The 24,375-nt window shown below is 48.9% G+C and overlaps 1 protein-coding gene across 2 annotated transcripts in view; it reads right to left on the bottom strand.

Annotated features, from left to right (window-relative positions):
* NRBP2 (nuclear receptor binding protein 2) overlaps positions 1–24,375 on the bottom strand; it is a 286,650-nt gene that overhangs the window by 170,982 nt on the left and 91,293 nt on the right. For both annotated transcript variants that reach the window (XM_068238202.1, XM_068238201.1), the window contains 3 exons: positions 5,723–5,845; positions 4,943–5,044; positions 808–897 (listed from right to left, as the gene is read on the bottom strand). In XM_068238202.1, the coding sequence (XP_068094303.1) occupies positions 808–897; positions 4,943–5,044; positions 5,723–5,845 (315 nt within the window). The remainder of the gene's footprint in view (positions 1–807; positions 898–4,942; positions 5,045–5,722; positions 5,846–24,375) is intronic.

Genomic DNA, 24,375 nt, shown 5'->3' with positions numbered 1-24,375 from the left:
TATACATACACTAGCGTGCAAGTCCAAATCCATCATTTTATTGATTGTACATAAAATGGATGTTGTGTTATGTATGGGCACACCAACCAATCTTAAAGGGAACCTAAACTGAGAAGGATATGGATTTTTCCAGATGCCTGACTCTCCTGATGATCCTGTGTCTCTAATACTTTTAGCCACAGCCCCTGAACAAGCATGCAGCAGATCAGGTGCTCTGACTGAAGTCAGACTGGATTAGCTGCATGCTTGTTTCAGGGTGTGATTCAGCCACTATTGCAGTCACAAAGATCAGCTGGACTGCCAGGCAACTGGTATTGTTTACAGGAAACATCCATATCCCTTTTAATATTTACTGTGCTCACAGTGGATCCGCCTCCAGAAGCCTCAAGTGGATGAGAGCTCAATGGCAACTGTGGCCCTAGTACGACGGGATTGGCGGGTGATTGTCACAAACGTCTAGAAGCTGAGGGGATCAGTCAGACTGGCACTTCACACACGTCCGGTGCCGCAAATGATGAGGAAAGTGCTGATCCTTCGTAAGAGTACTGATCTCCCCAAGAGAGCAAAACCTTTCACCTTGTCACCATTATCTATCTATCTATCTATCTATCTATCTATCTATCTATCTATCTATCTATCTATCTATCTATCTATCTATCTATCTATCTATCTATCTCTCTATCTATCCATCCATCTATCCAGCTTCTCTGCTGTCTTTTTAGCAACTTTTGGGAAAATCCAGCCATATAGAAAGCCCAGTGGAACCTTCTGACCCCTCCCCATTCCCGGCTGTGGGCGGAGACTCACCTTGGCATTCATTGTTTTCCGATTCTTTTTGGTTTTCTTGAGGAATTGTCGAAGGCTCCCGGAGGAGACGTATTCCGTTATGAAGGTGACCTGCAGACATCAGACAATAATTGCCACGTAAATAACGGTCTCCTTACAGAGCTGGGAACACATAACAGCGAGTGTAATGCCTGGAAACATGCAAGCTGTGCTTATACCCCAATGCCCACCGCTACAGGCCCCATAACCGGCCACACCGCTGCCACCGGGCCCAGAGCACGGCCCCGCTACTCAACTGCCACCAGGGGCACTAGACACCAGGGAACTGTGTATAGTGGGTTGCAAAAGTATTCGGCCCCCTTGAAGTTTTCCACATTTTATCACATTACTGCCACAAACATGAATCAATTTTATTGGAGTTCCACGTGAAAGACCAACACAAAGTGGTGTACATGTGAGAAGTGGAACAAAAATCATACATGATTCCAAACATATTTTACACATCAATAACTGCAAAGTGGAGTGTGCATAATTATTCAGCCCCCTTTGGTCTGAGTGCAGTCAGTTGCCCATAGACATTGCCTGATGAGTGCTAATGACTAAATAGCGTGCACCTGTGTGTAATCTAACGTCAGTACAAATACAGCTGCTCTGTGAGGGCCTCAGAGGTTGTCTAAGAGAATATTGGGAGCAACAACACCATGAAGTCCAAAGAACACACCAGACAGGTCAGGGATCAAGTTATTGAGAAATTTAAAGCAGGCTTAGGCTACAAAAAGATTTCCAAAGCCTTGAACATCCCACGGAGCACTGTTCAAGCGATCATTCAGAAATGGAAGGAGTATGGCACAACTGTAAACCTACCAAGACAAGGCCATCCACCTAAACTCACAGGCCGAACAAGGAGAGCGCTGATCAGAAATGCAGTCATGGTGATTCTGGACGAGCTGCAGAGATCTACAGCTCAGGTGGGAGATTCTGTCCATAGGACAACGATTAGTCATGCACTGTACAAAGTTGGCCTTTATGGAAGAGTGGCAAGAAGAAAGGCATTGTTAACAGAAAGCATAAGAAGTCCCATTTGCAGTTTGCCACAAGCCATGTGGGGGAAACAGCAACCATGTGGAAGAAGGTGCTCTGGTCAGATGAGACCAAAATGGAACTTTTTGGCCAAAATGCAAAACGCTATGTGTGGCAGAAAACTAACACTGCACATCACTCTGAACACACCATCCCCACTGTCATATATGGTGGTGGCAGCATCATGCTCGGGGGGTGCATCTCTTCAGCAGGGACACGGAAGCTGGTCAGAGTTGATGGGAAGACGGATGGAGCCAAATACAGGGCAATCTTGGAAGAAAACCTCTTGGAGACTGCAAAAGACTTGAGACTGGGGCAGAGGTTCACCTTCCAGCAGGACAACGACCCTAAACATAAAGCCAGGGCAACAATGGAATGGTTTAAAACAAAACATATCCATGTGTTAGAATGGCCCAGTCAAAGTCCAGATCTAAATCCAATCGAGAATCTGTGGCAAGATCTGAAAACTGCTGTTCACAAACGCTGTCCATCTAATCTGACTGAGCTGGAGCTGTTTTGCCAAGAAGAATGGGCAAGGATTTCAGTCTCTAGATGTGCAAAGCTGGTAGAGACATACCCTAAAAGACTGGCAGCTGTAATTGCAGCAAAAGGTGGTTCTACAAAGTATTAACTCAGGGGACTGAATAATTACGTACACCCCACTTTGCAGTTATTGATTTGTAAAAATGTTTGGAATCATGTATGATTTTCGTTCCACTTCTCACATGTACACCACTTTGTATTGGTTTATCACATGGAACTCCAATAAAATTGATTCATGTTTGTGGCAGTAATGTGACAAAATGTGGAAAACTTCAAGGGGGCCGAATACTTTTGCAAACCACTGTAGGGGAGGGAGGAGCCACTAGACACCAGGGAACTGTATAGAGGAGAAGAAAGGCCACTAGACACCTGGGAACTGTAATGGGGGGGGGGATCACTAGGCACCAGGGAGCTGTATGGGGGAGGGAGTTGGTCATTAGACACCTGGGAACTGTAATGGGGGGGGATCACTAGGCACCAGGGAGCTGTATGGGGGAGGGAGTTGGTCATTAGACACCAGGGAGCTGTATGGGGGAGGAGGGGAGCTATTAGACACCAGGGAGCTGTATGGGGGGGGGGGGGGCATTAGACATTGGGATTGGCCCGCAACTTGGTACCAGCGTTCAATTTCGGCCCACTTTGTATTTGATTTTGTCTTCCCTGATCTAAAGCAGCTCACCTTATTACATGGCAGAAAAGGCCGATATTGAATGTTCCGCATACAAAGCGTATTAGTGTGGATAACACTGCTGATCTGTCCCCAATCTCAATTGTCCTGTCTGTGGGGAAGGTACAGATGAGCTTCGAATCAGAAATAGTCTGTCCAAGACTGAGTTCGGTATGTGGAAAACGTTATGCAGAAATCGGAATTCTGTACAAATACTACGAAAATCAGCATGCCTGCCCATCCCTGCTGGAAGCCCCGCCCAGGGATCCAGTATGCAAGCCCCGCCCAGGGATCCAGTATGGAAGCCCCACCCAGGGATCCAGTATCAAAGCCCATCCAGGGATCCATACTGGATCCCTGGACAGTGCTCCATACCGGATCCCTGGACGGCACTTTCATACTGGATCCCTGGGCGGGGCTTCCATACTGGATCCCTGGGCGGGGCTTCCATACTGGATCCCTGGACGGTGCTTCCATCCCGGATCCCTGGACGGTGCTTCCATACTTGATCCCTGGACGGTGCTTCCATACCGGTTCCCTGGACGGTGCTTCCATACTGGATCCCTGGACGGTGCTTCCATACCGGATCCCTGGACGGTGCTTCCATACCGGATCCCTGGACGGTGCTTCCATACCGAATCCCTGGACGGTGCTTCCATACCGGATCCCTGGACGGTGCTTCCATACCGGATCCCTGGACGGTGATTCCATACAGAATCCCTGGACGGTGCTTCCATACCGGATCCCTGGACGGTGATTCCATACTGAATCCCTGGACGGTGCCTACATACTGGATCCCTGGACGGTGCCTACATACTGGATCCCTGGACGGTGCCTACATACTGGATCCCTGGACGGTGATTCCATACCGGATCCCTGGACAGTGCTTCCATACCGGTTCCCTGGACGGTGCTTCCATACCGGATCCCTGGACGGTGCTTCCATACCGGATCCCTGGACGGTGCTTCCATACCGGATCCCTGGACGGTGCTTCCATACCGGATCCCTGGACGGTGATTCCATACCGGATCCCTGGACGGTGATTCCATACTGAATCCATGGACTGTGCTTCCATACCGGTTCCCTGAACGGTGCTTCCATACCGGATCCCTGGACGGTGATTCCATACTGAATCCCTGGACGGTGATTCCATACCGAATCCCTGGACGGTGCTTCCATACCGGATCCCTGGACGGTGATTCCATACCGAATCCCTGGACGGTTCTTCCATACTGGATCCCTGGGCGGGGCTTGCATAAACTGGATCCCTGGGCGGGGCTTCCACCAGAGATGGTTATGCCAATTTTCAGTTTTTCGATTTTCAGATTTCCACTGAATGTTTGTTAGTTTGGTCGATAAAAGTTAGTTAGTTGTAAAAAAAAAAAAGTTCTTTTATTTTTTCCTATTGGCAACCACGGTAAACTTTCAGTTTCTCTGATTGGCTAATCCTACCAAATCTTTTCATTGCCCTAAACATCCTGCATAGATCGATTTCCCTGGTACAATACCGCTTCTCGGATTGGTGCTTTAGAGTCTTGTGATTGGTAATACGGTATTTTTGTGGAATTGTGATTGTCCGCCGCGGAATACTGTTGTCCGCCGCGGAAAGACGACTTCCGATTGGACGCTCATCCCTACCTTCCACACAGACGGGACAATGGAGGACAGATCAGCAGCGGTTTATCCACTAATACGCTTGTATGTTTCCTGTCATCTGATAAGGAGAGACACTCTGTGACATTCACTCCCTGGCATGACAGCAGCCATCTTTGAAAGGGCGGGGTTACGGTGACTCAGCTGTACACTGGATGACATCACACAGCTAGCTCCCATGCCTGACCCCCTGCTCATGTCTCTGTATCTCACCTGTGCGGAGTTCTCCTTCACGTTCATCCAGTACTTGTGAAACTTCACTACATTGGGGTGATCGATGACCATCAGGTTCTGGAACATCGTGCGGATCTTCTCCTGAGGAGACAGGGAGGGCAGAAATCTCTCATCACCGGACATATTGGACATGCTTCACAAGAGGGCCAGCCAGACGATGGGGGAGCAGGAGGGAACCCGTCACTGGGGGAGGAGGGAGCAGGAGGGAACCCATCACTGGGGGGAGGAAGAAGGAGGGAACCCGGCACTTGGGGAGGGAGCAGGAGGGAAAATGTCACTGGGGGGAGGGAGAAGGAGGGAACCCATCACTGGGGGGGGGGGGGGGGGAGGACAGGAGGGAACCTGTCACTGGGGGGGGGGGGGGGGGAGGGTGCAGGAGGGAGCCCGTCACTGGGGGGGGGGGGGGGGGAGGGACCAGGAGGAAACCCGTCACGGGGAAAAAGCAGGAGGGGCTTTCACACCAGATACAGTATCCATTCCAGTCACCAATTACCATTTCGGGGCCACAACGGTATCAGTGTTACCATTCTGTTTATGTCTTGATAAAGGGGACCCGCTGTGGCCCCGAAACGGTGGTTGGTGCCTGGAAAGGATATCTGGTGTGTCAGGCTACCTCTCTCGGAGTGTGTGGAGCATTTGGAGTTTTTGCTGTGAGGACGTTTGGTCCAGCACCTGGAATGGCGTACAACTTCTCTCATGTATATAGTATGATAGATTGGGGGTTTATGTTTCGGGAGACGCGTCGGGGGTTTGACGTACCTCGTGAGCTTTGAAGACCCTCTTGTCAGTGAAGGTTAGCTCGTTCCACACGACCTCCACCCCCTCCTCTGTGTCCATGGCCAGGAAGGTACTCTCTATGCCGGGCATGTTCCCCTGATTCACCTGCAGACAACAACAAAACAAGACTCAGAGGCGCACATGAAGGAGGGGGGAGGAGCTGAACATGAGGGGGGAGGAGCTGAACATGAGGGGGCTGCACATGGTGGAGAGTAGGGAAGGAGCCAGGGCGCTCTCGGAGGTGAATATGGTTGTCAGGGGGGAATATGGCGCTCCTGCAGTATTATGTTATGAACTATAATAGTGTGAGATTCTGGGAATGCAGCTTGGAGGCCCCGCAGTTATGGTGGTCTCAGAGTTATGGTGGTCTCGGGGTTATGGTGGTCTCGGGGTTATGGTGGTCTCAGAGTTATGGTGGTCTCAGAGTTATGGTGGTCTCAGAGTTATGGTGGTCTCAGAGTTATGGTGGTCTCGGAGTTGTGGTGGTCTCGGGGTTATGGTGGTCTCAGAGTTATGGTGGTCTCAGAGTTATGGTGGTCTCAGAGTTGTGGTGGTCTCGGAGTTGTGGTCGTCTCGGAGTTGTGGTGGTCTCGGAGTTATGGTGGTCTCAGAGTTATGGTGGTCTCTGGGTTTTGGTGGTCTCAGAGTTATGGTGGTCTCAAAGTTATGGTGGTCTCAGAGTTATGGCGGTCTCAGGGTTGTGGTGGTCTCAGAGTTATGGTGGTCTCGGGGTTGTGGTGGTCTCGGAGTTGTGGTGGTCTCGGAGTTGCGGTCGTCTCAGAGTTGTGGTGGACTCGGAGTTGTGGTGGTCTCAGAGTTATGGTGGTCTCGGGGTTATGGTGGTCTCAGAGTTATGGTGGTCTCAGAGTTATGGTGGTCTCGGGGTTATGGTGGTCTCGGGGTTGTGGTGGTCTCGGGGTTATGGTGGTCTCAGAGTTATGGTGGTCTCAGAGTTATGGTGGTCTCGGGGTTATGGTGGTCTTGGGGTTATGGTGGTCTCGGGGTTGTGGTGGTCTCGGGGTTGTGGTGGTCTCGGGGTTGTGGTGGTCTCGGGGTTGTGGTGGTCTCGGGGTTATGGTGGTCTCAGAGTTGTGGTGGTCTCGGGGGGAATATGGCGCTCCTGCAGGTGAATGTATGTGGCAGTCTCGGAGGTGAGTATTATGAGCTGTTATACTGTGAGATCCTGGGAATGCAGCTCTGACGCCCCCCCTACACATTACGGGGTTAGTCTGGGGACTTTCCTGGCTGAAGTCAGGGTGTTTATATGTTGGAATGAGAGTGGTTCCTCTTCCGGTCTATTTATAGTCATTCTTAGGAGATGGAATAAAATAAAACATATTATTCTGCCCAAACATTTCCATTGTTGTAGAATTGGCCGTCCTCCAATTCTAGCGTTCCTGTCCCCACACACTGCACAGATTGCCCAGCAATGATAACACCGACTGCAAACTGCGATTATACAAGAAACAGAACCTCACAGAGCTCTGCAGCTGCCACATTATATATATATATATATATTACTGTATATATTACCAGCCGCCACACTCCCCACTGAGAACAAATATACAGTGTATATTATATTACTGTATATAACACCAGCCGCCACATTCCCCGCTGAGGATTCACCAAACCAGGACTCCCAGAATAACCCCAAACCACATCGCACTAAACACATAACACCAAACCACAGCTCACCACATAAATAACCACAACTCAAATATCACCGCTGGGAACAGATTCTCTGGTGGCCTTCAAAGAAAGGAGAGTCCTGCGGGGGAGACATGGGAACTAACATGGAGGATTCACTCTTAGGACAGATTTCCTCTGTGACATTCTGAGAATTGCATCTCAACTTCCAAACTTCTACATAATGTACTAAGGTATGCTTGTGCAGGGGTAAAAGCTAGGCATGCTTGTTCAGGGGCTATGGCTGAAAGTATTATACTGTACACACCTTTGATGGATGTCACCCATCAGGGATCAGAACCTGATCAGAACCTGACCCCCTTGGGCCGGCTGCACAAACACGTGTCAGGGGCGGGGTGAAGGAGGGGCAACATGTTGTGTGATGTCACGTGGTGGGGGAGGGGCACAAACAACGGGATCAGCGTCTCTGAAGGTGAGTAGATCCGCTGGTTAGATCGCTCACGGGTTGGGGGTTGCAGGCTGCCTCCGCCCATTTAAGTCAGGCATATGTACGAAGCTTTAGAGACAGAGGATCAGCAGGACAGCCAGGCAATGTGCATTGCTTAACAGGAGATAAATATGGCAGCCTCCATACCCCTCTCGCGCCTGAAACATGTTGTGTAACCTGTGACTCCAATACAGCTTGTTTCCTACTACAGCTCCTGAGTGCCGTATCTTCTTTCGATATTACAGAAATAGGGAGGGTTTAATTCTGTGCAAAAATAAAGCAATAAAATAAAGTCCGATGGTTGTCATGAAGCTGCTGGCGGGATCCCTTGTCCCATATTCCTCTACCAGTCCCCAAAGTGACGGCGACCTTCTGGGCACCACTGGAGACACAATGCAAAGCATACCTGAATAACACCGAGCTCATATAAACACAAATGCTTGGCCTGGAGGGGCTCTCGAGTTTATGGGCACCAATGACCTGAGGGCTTCTGGGACAAATGTTCCGATCTCCCCAGCTGATTGGCTGCCATACTCCTGCAAGAAGCCCAGACTGCAAATCAGGGAATGAAATGTTCAAAACTTCTCCTGTATTCTAATAACAGCAGGATAGTGTCCAAAAATTCCCCCAAAAACGGATAAACCAAAAGTGACACCCTCCCCTGGCAGGGAACGGGAGGTTCAGACAGGCCGCAAAGGTCATTTCATGTCAGGTCTGTGACTCCCAAGATGGAAAATAGAAGATTCTCTTATGAAACTCCCCCAGAAACATGAACGTCTTATCACACTCTGGTGTCTGCTCAGCCCAGGGCGTCACCTCCCAGCACCGTCACCCTGATGTAGGGAGATAGAACATTGTGTACGGGGTGCAGTCTGGCTGCCCAGAGATCTCACAACCAGAGACAGATATATGAGGAGACTACAGAGACCCCCAACTAAGATAAACCTCCAATCCCACCCCGGGGACATCAGAGAGACTCTACGGCTCATAATCACAGCCACTCATTTATACATCATCATATAGCCCAGCAGGGGCCTAAATACAAATCCGGGGCCCCTCAGCAAAACCATGATAAACCCCCAATGGTCACACCCTTCCCATACCTGCCCTGGTGCAGTGGCCTATCTAGGGAAGATCGCACCTGCGGCAAGCACCGACATTACATCCCTATCCAATTATCCTTATTAAAGTGGATCAGAGATGAACTTTTACTCATTGCATAATTGTGTTCCTTTCCTATTGTTTATAGGGCATTCCTCAAGCCAAATACTTGTTTTTGTTTTTGTTTTAATACTCGAATTCCCTAAGAAACCACGCCCACAGCTTTTCAGAGAGCCTTGGCAGTAGCAAGGGCTCATGGAAGCTCAGTCTGGGCAGGAGGAGGAGGTGTTACTAGCCAGAGAGGAGAGGAGGGAAGATGAGAGGGGATTAGGTTTTTTTCACAGGCTGAGTGCTGAAGATGCAGATAAGCTTGCCTTTGTGTAATGTTTACAAACAACATGGCTGCTCTCATTGTATCGGATTCCATTAATTTGACCGAATTGGATAACAGATATCCTTCCATTATGGCCCAAATGATTGTTTCTGATTGACTGTGAAAAAAATCCTATTGTATCGTGCGCGCGCACACACACACACACACTACACAAACACACACACACACCACACACACACACACACACACACACACTGTACACACACACTGTATACACACACACCCTGTACACACACACACACACACACACACACTGTGTACACACACTGTATATATACATACACACACACACACACTGTATAAACACTGTACACACTGTACACACACACTCTACAGACACTGTACACACACTGTACACATTGTACTCTCACTGTACACACACACACACACACACACACACACTGTATACACACACACACACACACACACACACACACACACACACTGGACACACACACACACACACACACACACACACACACTGTGTACACACTGCACACACACTTTACACACTGTACACACACACACACACTGTACACACACACACACACACACACTGTACACACACACTGTATACACACACACCCTGTACACACACTGTGTACACACACTGTACACACACTGTATATACACACACACACACACACACCCACTGTACACACACACACACACACTGTACACACTGTACACACACACTCTACAGACACTGTACACACACTGTACACATTGTACTCTCACTGTACACACACACACTGTATATACACACACACACACACACACACACACAAACACACTGTACACACACACACTGTACACAAACACACTGTACACACACACACACTGTACACACACACTGTACACACGCACACACACACTGTACACACACACACACGTATACACACACACACACACACACACACACGTATACACACACACACACTGTACACACACACACACACTGCTGAGCTGATAGCAGTGAGTTCTGAAGCAACCAGGAAGGGAGAGCTAATCTCTCCAGTGGAATCTGGCCCATCCATTAACATTAGCTGAGCGTTTAGGGAAATGGCTAGCAGTTTTTTGAATCATATAGTTACATAGTTACATAGTTATTTTGGTTGAAAAAAGACATACGTCCATCGAATTCAACCAGTACAAAGTACAACACCAGCCTGCTCCCTCACATACCCCTGTTGATCCAGAGGAAGGCGAAAAAACCCTTACAAGGCATGGTCCAATTAGCCCCTAAAGGGAAAAATTCCTTCCCGACTCCAGGTGGCAGTCAGATAAAATCCCTGGATCAACATCATTAGGCATTACCTAGTAATTGTAGCCATGGATGTCTTTCAACGCAAGGAAAGCATCTAAGCCCCCTTTAAATGCAGGTATAGAGTTTGCCATAACGACTTCCTGTGGCAATGCATTCCACATCTTAATCACTCTTACTGTAAAGAACCCTTTCCTAAATAAATGGCTAAAACGTTTTTCCTCCATGCGCAGATATGTCCTCTAGTCCTTTGAGAAGGCCTAGGGACAAAAAGCTAGCTCATCCGCCAAGCTATTATATTGCCCTCTGATGTATTTATACATGTTAATTAGATCCCCTCTAAGGCGTCTTTTCTCTAGAATTGCTCAAAAAAATTGCTGTAGTGGGCTCCAGCCCTATGTGTCTCTTATGGGAATCGTGCAGGCCACATCAGACAAGCAGGGCGCAGGATCCCTGAGCACCAAGATAAATATAGGCCAAGCGTGACCGGGGGGGGGGGGGGGGGGGGACGGGCTGGGAGCCAGTCAGCCAAACAATGGAGGGGAGAGGCGTGTCAGCGACATCGCCTCCTCGTCTGCAGCAGAAATATGTGTGAAATGTCTGGATTACATCATTGATTCTAATCTCGTGCTAACGAGCTGCTTAATCACTTGGCAATGCGATGGGCTAATGAGAGGTGGAACCGCCGGTGCTGTAATATAACCCTAAGGGCCCGTTTCCACTATAGCGTTACGAAATCGCCGGCGAATCACCGCAGGCAAATCGCATGCGGGTGCGATTCCGCATGCGTTTTTTGCCGCGATTTCGCATAGGTAAGGCTGTATGCGATTTTAACCATGTCACTGCCTGTGTGAATTAACATGGGTACCTATGCGAAATCGCATGCGAAATCGCGGCAAAAAACGCATGGGGAAAACGCATGCGATTTCCCTATTAAATACATTGCGTGCGATTCGCCTGCATTCCACACGCAGGCGAATTCTGAGGCCCCTACCCTGCAGATTTTTTCTGCACAGAAAAACGTGCGGGGAAACGCACAAGTGGAAACAGTCCCATCCACTTGTACTGACTGTGCGAATCCGCATGCGTTGCCCGCATGCGGATTCGCGATAGTGGAAACGGGCCCTAATACTATTCATTATAGGCCCACACGTGTATGCGGGACTCAGCCTGTAACTGATCAGGGCTTACATGTCCCTATAAACACCATCTGCAGCTCACATATCACCACCTTATTCTAAGGAGGCCTATAGAATATTCCGGGGCAGGTTTCTTAAAGGACACCAGAACTCTCACACAGGACAGAAGGAAAACACAGATAAATGCACCCTGTGTGTATTTAGAGAGTTTAGCCTGTCTAATTCCTCATCATCTGTGTCTAATCACAAGTTGTAATTTGATTGCTCACCTTTGTCAGCTGGCTGCCTCAGCATAGCAGCTAATATCTAAACACAGGATATTAACCCTATGTGTGCTTCCATGAAAGCAGGTAGTAGACACACTGCAGATTTATTGCAGATTTGTATCAGCTGTAAAAAAAGAAATGTTTTTCTTTAAAGTTATTATGCTGATGTTTATCTTTTAGAGAAGAGAATAAGTACTGTGTTCAAATGGAGCAGCTTCTAAGCAACCAATCAGGTTTCGATTTCTTAAATGAAAACATTGTGATTGGTTCCTCTGGGTAACTCCTCCCCCTTTGCGCTGGTTTTGATAGATCGTCCTTCAGTCTGCTGAAGAGACACCAGGAACAGAAAACTGGAATAACCGACTTTAAATGACATTTCTCTGAGGCATTTCTATGTAAAATCACTGCTGGAATCGGAACAATCACAGAAAGAAAACAAATACTAGTATCTGTCCCTTATACAGCACAAAGCTTATCTCTGAGCACACGCTTATTGTAAGAGATAAAACTGGTTAATAAGTAACTCGCATGTCCTTGACCGAGCGTCCGGATGTGGCCTACAAGAGCACGTTCACACAGGGCCTACAAGAGCACGTTCACACAGGGCCTACAAGAGCACGTTCACACAGGGCCTACAAGAGCACGTTCACACAGGGCCTACAAGAGCATGTTCACACAGGGCCTACAAGAGCATGTTCACACAGGGCCTACAAGAGAACGTCCACACGGGGCCTACAAGAGAACATTCACACAGGGCCTACAAGAGAACGTTCACACAGGGCCAACAAGAGAACGTTCACTCAGGGCCTACAAGAGAGCGTTCACACCGGGCCTACAAAAGAATGTTCACACGGGGCCTACAAGAGAACGTTCACACAGGGCCTACAAGAGAACGTTCACTCAGGGCCTACAAGAGAGCGTTCACACCGGGCCTACAAAAGAATGTTCACACGGGGCCTACAAAAGCACGTTCACACAGGGCCTACAAGAGCACGTTCACACAGGGCCTACAAGAGAACGTCCACACGGGGCCTACAAGAGAACATTCACACGGGGCCTACAAGAGCACGTTCACACAGGGCCTACAAGAGAACGTTCACACAGGGCCTACAAGAGAACGTTCACTCAGGGCCTACAAGATAGCGTTCACACCGGGCCTACAAAAGAATGTTCACACGGGGCCTACAAGAGAACGTTCACACGGGGCTTACAAGAGAATGTTCACACGGGGCCTACAAGAGAACGTTCACACAGGGCCTACAAGAGAACGTTCACACAGGGCCTACAAGAGCATGTTCACACAGGGCCTACAAGAGAACGTTCACACAGGGCCTACAAGAGAACGTTCACACAGGGCTTACAAGAGAACGTTCACACAGGGCCTACAAGAGAACGTTCACACAGGGCCTACAAGAGAACGTTCACACGTGGCCTACAAGAGAGCGTTCACTCAGGGCGTACAAGAGAGCGTTCACACAGGGCCTACAAGAGAGTGTTCACACAGGGCCTACAAGAGCACGTTCACACAGGGCCTACAAGAGAACGTTCACACAGGGCCTACAAGAGAACGTTCACACAGGGCTTACAAGAGAACGTTCACACAGGGCCTACAAGAGAACGTTCACACAGGGCCTACAAGAGAACGTTCACACAGGGCCTACAAGAGAACGTTCACTCAGGGCGTACAAGAGAGCGTTCACACAGGGCCTACAAGAGCACATTCACACAGGGCCTACAAAAGAACGTTCACACAGGGCCTACAAGAGCACGTTCACACAGGGCCTACAAGAGCACGTTCACATAGGGCCTACAAGAGCACGTTCACACAGGGCCTACAAAAGAACGTTGACACAGGGCCTACAAGAGCACGTTCACACAGGGCCTACAAGAGAACATTCACACAGGGCCTACAAGAGCACGTTCACACAGGGCCTACAAAAGAACGTTCACACAGGGCCTACAAGAGAACATTCACACAGGGCCTACAAGAGCACGTTCACACAGGGCCTACAAGAGCACGTTCACACAGGGCCTACAAAAGAACGTTCACACAGGGCCTACAAGAGAACATTCACACAGGGCCTACAAGAGCACATTCACACAGGGCCTACAAGAGCACGTTCACACAGGGCCTACAAGAGCACGTTCACACAGGGCCTACAAAAGAACGTTCACACAGGGCCTACAAGAGCACGTTCACACAGGGCCTACAAGAGCATGTTCACACAGGGCCTACAAGAGCACTTTCACACAGGGCCTAAAAGAGAACATTCACACAGGGCCTACAAGAGCACGTTCACACAGGGCCTACAAGAGAACGTTCACACAGGGCCTACAAGAGAACGTTCACTCAGGGCCTACAAGAGAGTATTCACACCGGGCCTACAAAAGAACGTTCACATGGGGCCTACAAGAGAACATTCACACAGGGCCTACAAGAGCACGTTCACATAGGGCCTACAAAAGCACGTTCACACAGGGCCTACAAGAGAACATTCACACAGGGCCTACAAGAGCACGTTCACATAGGGCCTACAAGAGCACGTTCACACAGGGCTTACAAGAGCACATTCACACAGGGCCTACAAGAGAACGTCCACACGGGGCCTACAAGAGAACGTCCACACGGGGCCTACAAGAGAACATTCACACGGGGCCTACAAGAGAACATTCACACGGGGCCTACAAGAGCACGTTCACACAGGGCCTACAAGAGAACGTTCACACAGGGCCTACAAGAGAACGTTCACTCAGGGCCTACAAGAGAGCGTTCACACCGGGCCTACAAAAGAACGTTCACACGGGGCCTACAAGAGAACATTCACACGGGGCCTACAAGAGAACATTCACACAGGGCCTACAAGAGAGCGTTCACACAGGGCCTACAAGAGAACATTCACACGGGGCTTACAAGAGAACGTTCACACGGGGCCTACAAGAGAACGTTCACACAGGCCTACAAGAGAACGTTCACACAGGGCCTACAAGAGCACGTTCACACAGGGCCTACAAGAGAACGTTCACACAGGGCCTACAAGAGAACGTTCACACAGGGCCTACAAGAGAACGTTCACACAGGGCTTACAAGAGAACGTTCACACAGGGCCTACAGAGAACGTTCACACAGGGCCTACAAGAGAACGTTCACACGTGGCCTACAAGAGAGCGTTCACTCAGGGCGTACAAGAGAGCGTTCACACAGGGCCTACAAGAGAGAGTGTTCACACAGGGCCTACAAGAGCACGTTCACACAGGGCCTACAAGAGAACGTTCACACAGGGCCTACAAGAGAACGTTCACACAGGGCTTACAAGAGAACGTTCACTCAGGGCCTACAAGAGAACGTTCACACAGGGCCTACAAGAGAACGTTCACACAGGGCCTACAAGAGAACGTTCACACAGGCCTACAAGAGAACGTTCACTCAGGGCGTACAAGAGAGCGTTCACACAGGGCCTACAAGAGCACGTTCACACAGGGCCTACAAAAGAACGTTCACACAGGGCCTACAAGAGCACGTTCACACAGGGCCTACAAGAGCACGTTCACATAGGGCCTACAAGAGCACGTTCACACAGGGCCTACAAAAGAACGTTCACACAGGGCCTACAAGAGCACGTTCACACAGGGCCTACAAGAGCACGTTCACACAGGGCCTACAAGAGAACATTCACACAGGGCCTACAAGAGCACGTTCACACAGGGCCTACAAAAGAACGTTCACACAGGGCCTACAAGAGAACATTCACACAGGGCCTACAAGAGCACGTTCACACAGGGCCTACAAGAGCACGTTCACACAGGGCCTACAAAAGAACGTTCACACAGGGCCTACAAGAGAACATTCACACAGGGCCTACAAGAGCACATTCACACAGGGCCTACAAGAGCACATTCACACAGGGCCTACAAGAGCACGTTCACACAGGGCCTACAAGAGCACGTTCACACAGGGCCTACAAAAGAACGTTCACACAGGGCCTACAAGAGCACGTTCACACAGGGCCTACAAGAGCATGTTCACACAGGGCCTACAAGAGCACTTTCACACAGGGCCTACAAGAGAACATTCACACAGGGCCTACAAGAGAACGTTCACTCAGGGCCTACAAGAGAGTATTCACACCAGGCCTACAAAAGAACGTTCACATGGGGCCTACAAGAGAACATTCACACAGGGCCTACAAGAGCACGTTCACACAGGGCCTACAAGAGCACGTTCACACAGGGCCTACAAGAGAACATTCACACAGGGCCTACAAGAGCACGTTCACATAGGGCCTACAAGAGCACGTTCACACAGGGCTTACAAGAGCACGTTCACACAGGGCCTACAAGAGAACGTCCACACGGGGCCTACAAGAGAACGTCCACACGGGGCCTACAAGAGAACGTCCATATGGGGCCTACAAGAGAACATTCACACGGGGCCTACAAGAGAACATTCACACGGGGCCTACAAGAGAGCGTTCACACAGGGCCTACAAGAGAACGTTCACTCAGGGCCTACAAGAGAGCGTTCACACCGGGCCTACAAAAGAACGTTCACACGGGGCCTACAAGAGAACATTCACACAGGGCCTACAAGAGAACGTTCACACAGGGCCTACAAGAGAACGTTCACACAGGGCCTACAAGAGAACGTTCACACAGGCCTACAAGAGAACGTTCACTCAGGGCGTACAAGAGAGCGTTCACACAGGGCCTACAAGAGCACGTTCACACAGGGCCTACAAAAGAACGTTCACACAGGGCCTACAAGAGCACGTTCACACAGGGCCTACAAGAGCACGTTCACATAGGGCCTACAAGAGCACGTTCACACAGGGCCTACAAAAGAACGTTCACACAGGGCCTACAAGAGCACGTTCACACAGGGCCTACAAGAGCACGTTCACACAGGGCCTACAAGAGAACATTCACACAGGGCCTACAAGAGCACGTTCACACAGGGCCTACAAAAGAACGTTCACACAGGGCCTACAAGAGAACATTCACACAGGGCCTACAAGAGCACGTTCACACAGGGCCTACAAGAGCACGTTCACACAGGGCCTACAAAAGAACGTTCACACAGGGCCTACAAGAGAACATTCACACAGGGCCTACAAGAGCACATTCACACAGGGCCTACAAGAGCACATTCACACAGGGCCTACAAGAGCACGTTCACACAGGGCCTACAAGAGCACGTTCACACAGGGCCTACAAAAGAACGTTCACACAGGGCCTACAAGAGCACGTTCACACAGGGCCTACAAGAGCATGTTCACACAGGGCCTACAAGAGCACTTTCACACAGGGCCTACAAGAGAACATTCACACAGGGCCTACAAGAGAACGTTCACTCAGGGCCTACAAGAGAGTATTCACACCGGGCCTACAAAAGAACGTTCACATGGGGCCTACAAGAGAACATTCACACAGGGCCTACAAGAGCACGTTCACAAAGGGGCCTACAAGAGCACGTTCACACAGGGCCTACAAGAGAACATTCACACAGGGCCTACAAGAGCACGTTCACATAGGGCCTACAAGAGCACGTTCACACAGGGCTTACAAGAGCACGTTCACACAGGGCCTACAAGAGAACGTCCACACGGGGCCTACAAGAGAACGTCCACACGGGGCCTACAAGAGAACGTCCATATGGGGCCTACAAGAGAACATTCACACGGGGCCTACAAGAGAACATTCACACGGGGCCTACAAGAGAGCGTTCACACAGGGCCTACAAGAGAACGTTCACACAGGGCCTACAAGAGAACGTTCACACAGGGCCTACAGAGAACGTTCACACAGGGCCTACAAGAGAACGTTCACACGTGGCCTACAAGAGAGCGTTCACACAGGGCCTACAAGAGAACGTTCACACAGGGCCTACAAGAGAACGTTCACACAGGGCCTACAAGAGAACGTTCACTCAGGGAGTACAAGAGAGCGTTCACACCGGGCCTACAAGAGAACGTTCACACAGGGCCTACAAGAGCACGTTCACACAGGGCCTACAAAAGAACGTTCACACAGGGCCTACAAGATAACATTCACACAGGGCCTACAAGAGCACGTTCACACAGGGCCTACAAGAGCACGTTCACACAGGGCCTACAAAAGAACGTTCACACAGGGCCTACAAGAGAACATTCACACAGGGCCTACAAGAGCACATTCACACAGGGCCTACAAGAGCACATTCACACAGGGCCTACAAGAGCACGTTCACACAGGGCCTACAAGAGCACGTTCACACAGGGCCTACAAAAGAACGTTCACACAGGGCCTACAAGAGCACGTTCACACAGGGCCTACAAGAGCATGTTCACACAGGGCCTACAAGAGCACTTTCACACAGGGCCTACAAGAGAACATTCACACAGGGCCTACAAGAGAACGTTTACTCAGGGCCTACAAGAGAGTATTCACACCGGGCCTACAAAAGAACGTTCACATGGGGCCTACAAGAGAACATTCACACAGGGCCTACAAGAGCACGTTCACACAGGGCCTACAAGAGCACGTTCACACAGGGCCTACAAGAGAACATTCACACAGGGCCTACAAGAGCACGTTCACATAGGGCCTACAAGAGCACGTTCACACAGGGCTTACAAGAGCACGTTCACACAGGGCCTACAAGAGAACGTCCACACGGGGCCTACAAGAGAACGTCCACACGGGGCCTACAAGAGAACGTCCATATGGGGCCTACAAGAGAACATTCACACGGGGCCTACAAGAGAACATTCACACGGGGCCTACAAGAGAGCGTTCACACAGGGCCTACAAGAGAACGTTCACTCAGGGCCTACAAGAGAGCGTTCACACCGGGCCTACAAAAGAACGTTCACACGGGGCCTACAAGAGAACATTCACACGGGGCTTACAAGAGAACGTTCACACGGGGCCTACAAGAGAACGTTCACACAGGCCTACAAGAGAACGTTCACACAGGGCCTACAAGAGAACGTTCACACAGGGCCTACAAGAGAACGTTCACACAGGGCTGACAAGAGCACGTTCACACAGGGCCTACAAGAGCACGTCCACACAGGGCCTACAAGAGCACGTTCACACAGGGCCTACAAGAGAACGTTCACACAGGGCCTACAGAGAACGTTCACACAGGGCCTACAAGAGAACGTTCACACAGGGCCTACAGAGAACGTTCACACAGGGCCTACAAGAGAACGTTCACACGTGGCCTACAAGAGAGCGTTCACACAGGGCCTACAAGAGGACGTTCACACAGGGCCTACAAGAGAACGTTCACACAGGGCCTACAAGAGAACGTTCACTCAGGGAGTACAAGAGAGCGTTCACACCGGGCCTACAAGAGAACGTTTACACGGGGCCTACAAGAGCACGTTCACACAGGGCCTACAAGAGAACATTCACTCAGGGCCTACAAGAGAGCGTTCACACCGGGCCTACAAAAGAACATTCACACGGGGCCTACAAGAGAACGTTCACACGGGGCCTACAAGAGCACGTTCACACAGGGCCTACAAGAGAGCGTTCACACAGGGCCTACAAAAAAACGTTCACACGGGGCCTACAAGAGAACGTTCACACGGGGCTTACAAGAGAACGTTCACACGGGGCCTACAAGAGAACGTTCACACGGGGCCTACAAGAGAACGTTCACACAGGGCCGACAAGAGCACGTTCACACAGGGCCTACAAGTGAACGTTCACACAGGGCCTACAAGAGAACGTTCACACAGGGCTTACAAGAGAACGTTCACACAGGGCCTACAGAGAACGTTCACACAGGGCCTACAAGAGAACGTTCACACAGGGCCTACAGAGAACGTTCACACAGGGCCTACAAGAGAACGTTCACACGTGGCCTACAAGAGAGCGTTCACACAGGGCCTACAAGAGAACGTTCACACAGGGCCTACAAGAGAACGTTCACACAGGGCCTACAAGAGAACGTTCACACAGGGCCTACAAGAGAACGTTCACACAGGGCCTACAAGAGAACGTTCACTCAGGGCGTACAAGAGAGCGTTCACACAGGGCCTACAAGAGAACGTTTACACGGGGCCTACAAGAGCACGTTCATACGTCGCCTACAAGAGCACGTTCACACAGGGCCTACAAGAGAACGTTCACACAGGGCCTACAAGAGAACGTTCACACAGGGCCTACAAGAGAACGTTCACACAGGGCCTACAAGAGAACGTTCACACAGGGCCTACAAGAGAACGTTCACACCGGGCCTACAAGAGAACGTCCACACAGGGCCTACAAGAGAACGTTCACACAGGGCCTACAAGAGAACGTTCACACAGGGCCTACAAGATAACATTCACACAGGGCCTACAAGAGAAAGTTCACACAGGGCCTACAAGAGAATGTTCACACAGGGCCTACAAGAGAGCGTTCACACAGGGCCTACAAGAGAACGTTCACACAGGGCCTACAAGAGAATGTCCACACAGGGCCTACAAGAGAACGTTCACACAGGGCCTACAAGAGAACGTTCACACAGGGCCTACAAGAGAGCGTTCACACCGGGCCTACAAGAGAACGTCCACACAGGGCCTACAAGAGAACGTTCACACAGGGCCTACAAGAGAACGTTCACACGGGGCCTACAAGAGAACGTCCACACAGGGCCTACAAGAGAACGTTCACACAGGGCCTACAAGAGAGCGTCGCAAACCTCCGATTTTCTGTTCGCGAACCTCCGCGAAAGGTTCGCTTCACAAAAAAACCGCAAGAGACTTCAAAGGTGAGGCGAACTTTGAAAATTTGAAAAAATTCTATTGGCTGGAAAAATGATAGAAAACATGTTTCAAGGGCTCTAAAAAGTAGACAGTAAGCCAACACCTATTCAGTAGGAGACCTGGTGCTTTGAGTCTGCCAGGAGAAAAGCGTGATATAAATGTTATTTGTCTTGTCTACTTTTTCTCTTGTATTGAGCATAAATGGTAAATGCTAGGCCAGCTTCAGTTAGTACTGTTGTGGTACAGTGGTTAGGGTACTTGCCCACCACACAGTGAGACCTGGGTTCAAATCCCAGCCAATGTGAGTTGGCTTTTATGCTACAAATCCTTAAAGGGAACCTAAACGGAGAAGGATATGGATTTTTCCTTTTAAAATACCAGTTGCCTGACTCTCCTGCTGATCCTGTGTCTCTAATACTTTTAGCCACAGCCCCTGAACAAGCATGCAGATCAGGTGCTCTGACTGAAGTCAGACTGGATTAGCTGCATGCTTGTTTCAGGGTGTGATTCAGCCACTATTGCAGTCACAAAGATCAGCTGGACTGCCAGGCAACTGGTATTGTTTACAGGAAATATCCATATCACCCTCAGTTAAGGTTCCCTTTAAGCAACCTAATGTTTCTATTGCATTGAGCATAAATAGTAAATGCTAGGCCAGCTTCAGTTACTACTGTAGTGGTACAGTGGTTAGGGTGACTTGCCCACCACACAGTGAGATCTGGGTTTGATTCCCAGCTATGGTATGTAAACTGGTTTTGGAAATAGTATAATTCCCTGGCAGATGAGACCCTCCTCATCTGCCAGGGAAGGAGAAGGGTAGGAGGGTAGAAGGGTAGGTGGAGGGAAGCAGCTGTCCCTTAACTAATTAGTGTAGGCAGACGAGTGAAATGGCATAAGGACCTTGCTTGGAGGAGGGAGGGAGGGGGGGGGGGCGGGCCTCGAGCAGTGTGTTTGGCAATAATGTGCCTGCTGACAGTGATGTAGAGGGTCAAAGTTTTTCTCAATAGAGCATTATGGGGCAAATCGAACTTCCGCAAAAGTTAGCCTGCAGGCGAACGCGAACCCCCAAAGTTCGCCTGGAACCTCTTTAATCCACTGGGACTCTGCCAGTTGAAAGAGAGTCACAAAGCTTACTATAATAGCGCTCTTGCGAGGCAGCGGTCAGATACAGAACCAGTTCCCCCAATATTGTGAGGATAAACACTGCGGGGTGATATAGCTTATTATAATAGCAACCCCGCAAGGCTGTGTCAAATACAGGAACAGCTCCCCCAATAAAGGGGGCTTAGATGCTTTCCTTGCGTTGAAAGACATCCATGGCTACAATTACTAGGTAATGCCTAATGATGTTGATCCAGGGATCTTATCTGGTTGCCATCTGGAGTCGGGAAGGAATTTTTCCCTTTAGGGGCTAATTGGACCATGCCTTGTGGGGGTTTTTTCGCCTTCCTCTGGATCAACAGGGGTATGTGGGGGACGGGCTGGAGTTGTACTTTGTACTGGTTGAACTCGATGGACGTATGTCTTTTTTCAACCAAAATAACTATGTAACTATATGGTAGGACATTAGACTATGACTGTGGTAGGATTAGATTGTGAGCTCCTCTGAGGACAGTCAGTGACATGACTATGTACTCTGTAATGTGCTGCAGAAGATGTCAGTGCTATATAAATACATAATAATAATATGGTAGGACATTAGACTATGACTATAGTAGGATTAGAGTGTGAGCTCCTCTGAGGACAGTCAGGGACATGACTATGTACTCTGTAATGTGCTGCAGGAGATGTCAGTGCTATATAAATACATAAAAATAATAATATGGTAGGACATTAGACTATGACTATGGCAGGATTAGAGTGTGAGCTCCTCTGAGGACAGTCAGTGACATGACTATGTACTCTGTAATGTGCTGCAGAAGATGTCAGTGCTATATAAATACATAATAATAATATGGTAGGACATTACACTATGACTATGGTAGGATTAGAGTGTGAGCTCCTCTGAGGACAGTCAGTGACATGACTATGTACTCTGTAAAGTGCTGCAGGAGATGTCAGTGCTATATAAATACATAATAATAATATGGTAGGACATTAGACTATGACTATGGTAGGATTAAAGTGTGAGCTCCTCTGAGGACAGTCAGTGACATGACTATGTACTCTGTAATGTGCTGCAGGAGATGTCAGTGCTATAAATATATAATAATAATATGGTAGGACATTACACTATGACTATAGTAGGATTAGATTGTGAGCTCCTCTGAGGACAGTCTGTGACATGACTATGTACTCTGTAATGTGCTGCAGGAGATGTCAGTGCTATAAATATATAATAATAATATGGTAGGACATTACACTATGACTATGGTAGGATTAGAGTGTGAGCTCCTCTGAGGACAGTCAGTGACATGACCATGTTCTCTGTAATGTGCTGCAGAAGATGTCAGTGCTATATAAATACATAATAATAATAATACGGTAGGACATTACACTATGACTATGGTAGGATTAGATTGTGAGCTCCTCTGAGGACAGTCAGTGACATGACTATGTACTCAGTAATGTGCTGCAGAATATGTCAGTGCTATATAAATACATAATAATAATATGGTAGGACATTAGTCTATGACTATGGTAGGATTAGAGTGTGAGCTCCTCTGAGGACAATCAGTGACATGCCTATGTACTCTGTAATGTGCTGCAGAAGATGTCAGTGCTATATAAATACATAATAATAATATGGTAGGACATTAGACTATGACTATGGTAGGATTAGAGTGTGAGCTCCTCTGAGGACAGTCAGTGACATGCCTATGTACTCTGTAATGTGCTGCAGAAGATGTCAGTGCTATATAAATACATAATATTAATATGGTAGGACATTAGTCTATGACTATGGTAGGATTAGAGTGTGAGCTCCTCTGAGGACAATCAGTGACATGCCTATGTACTCTGTAATGTGCTGCAGAAGATGTCAGTGCTATATAAATACATAATAATAATAATATGGTAGGGCATTAGACTATGACTATGGTAGGATTAGAGTGTGAGCTTCTCTGAGGACAGTCAGTGACATGACTATGTACTCTGTAATGTGCTGCAGAAGATGTCAGTGCTATATAAATACATAATAATAATAATAATATGGTAGGACATTAGACTATGACAATGGTAGGATTAGAGTGTGAGCTCCTCTGAGGACAGTCAGTGACATGCCTATGTACTCTGTAATGTGCTGCAGAAGATGTCAGTGCTATATAAATACATAATAATAATAATATGGTAGGACATTAGACTATGACTATGGTAGGATTAGGATGTGAGCTCCTCTGAGGACAGTCAGTGACATGACTATGTACTCTGTAATGTGCTGCAGAAGATGTCAGTGCTATATACATACATAATAATAATATGGTAGGACATTAGACTATGACTATGGTAGGATTAGATTGTGAGCTCCTCTGAGGACAGTCAGTGGCATGACTATGTATTCTGTAATGTGCTGCAGAAGATGTCAGTGCTATATAAATACATAATAATAATATGGTAGGACATTAGACTATGACTATGGTAGGATTAGAGTGTGAGCTCCTCTG

Source organism: Hyperolius riggenbachi, chromosome 5 (assembly GCF_040937935.1).
Source record: "Hyperolius riggenbachi isolate aHypRig1 chromosome 5, aHypRig1.pri, whole genome shotgun sequence".
NCBI lineage: Eukaryota > Metazoa > Chordata > Amphibia > Anura > Hyperoliidae > Hyperolius > Hyperolius riggenbachi.
The sequence above is the reverse complement of the archived record's forward strand: the minus strand, read 5'-3'. Positions and strand labels throughout refer to the sequence as shown.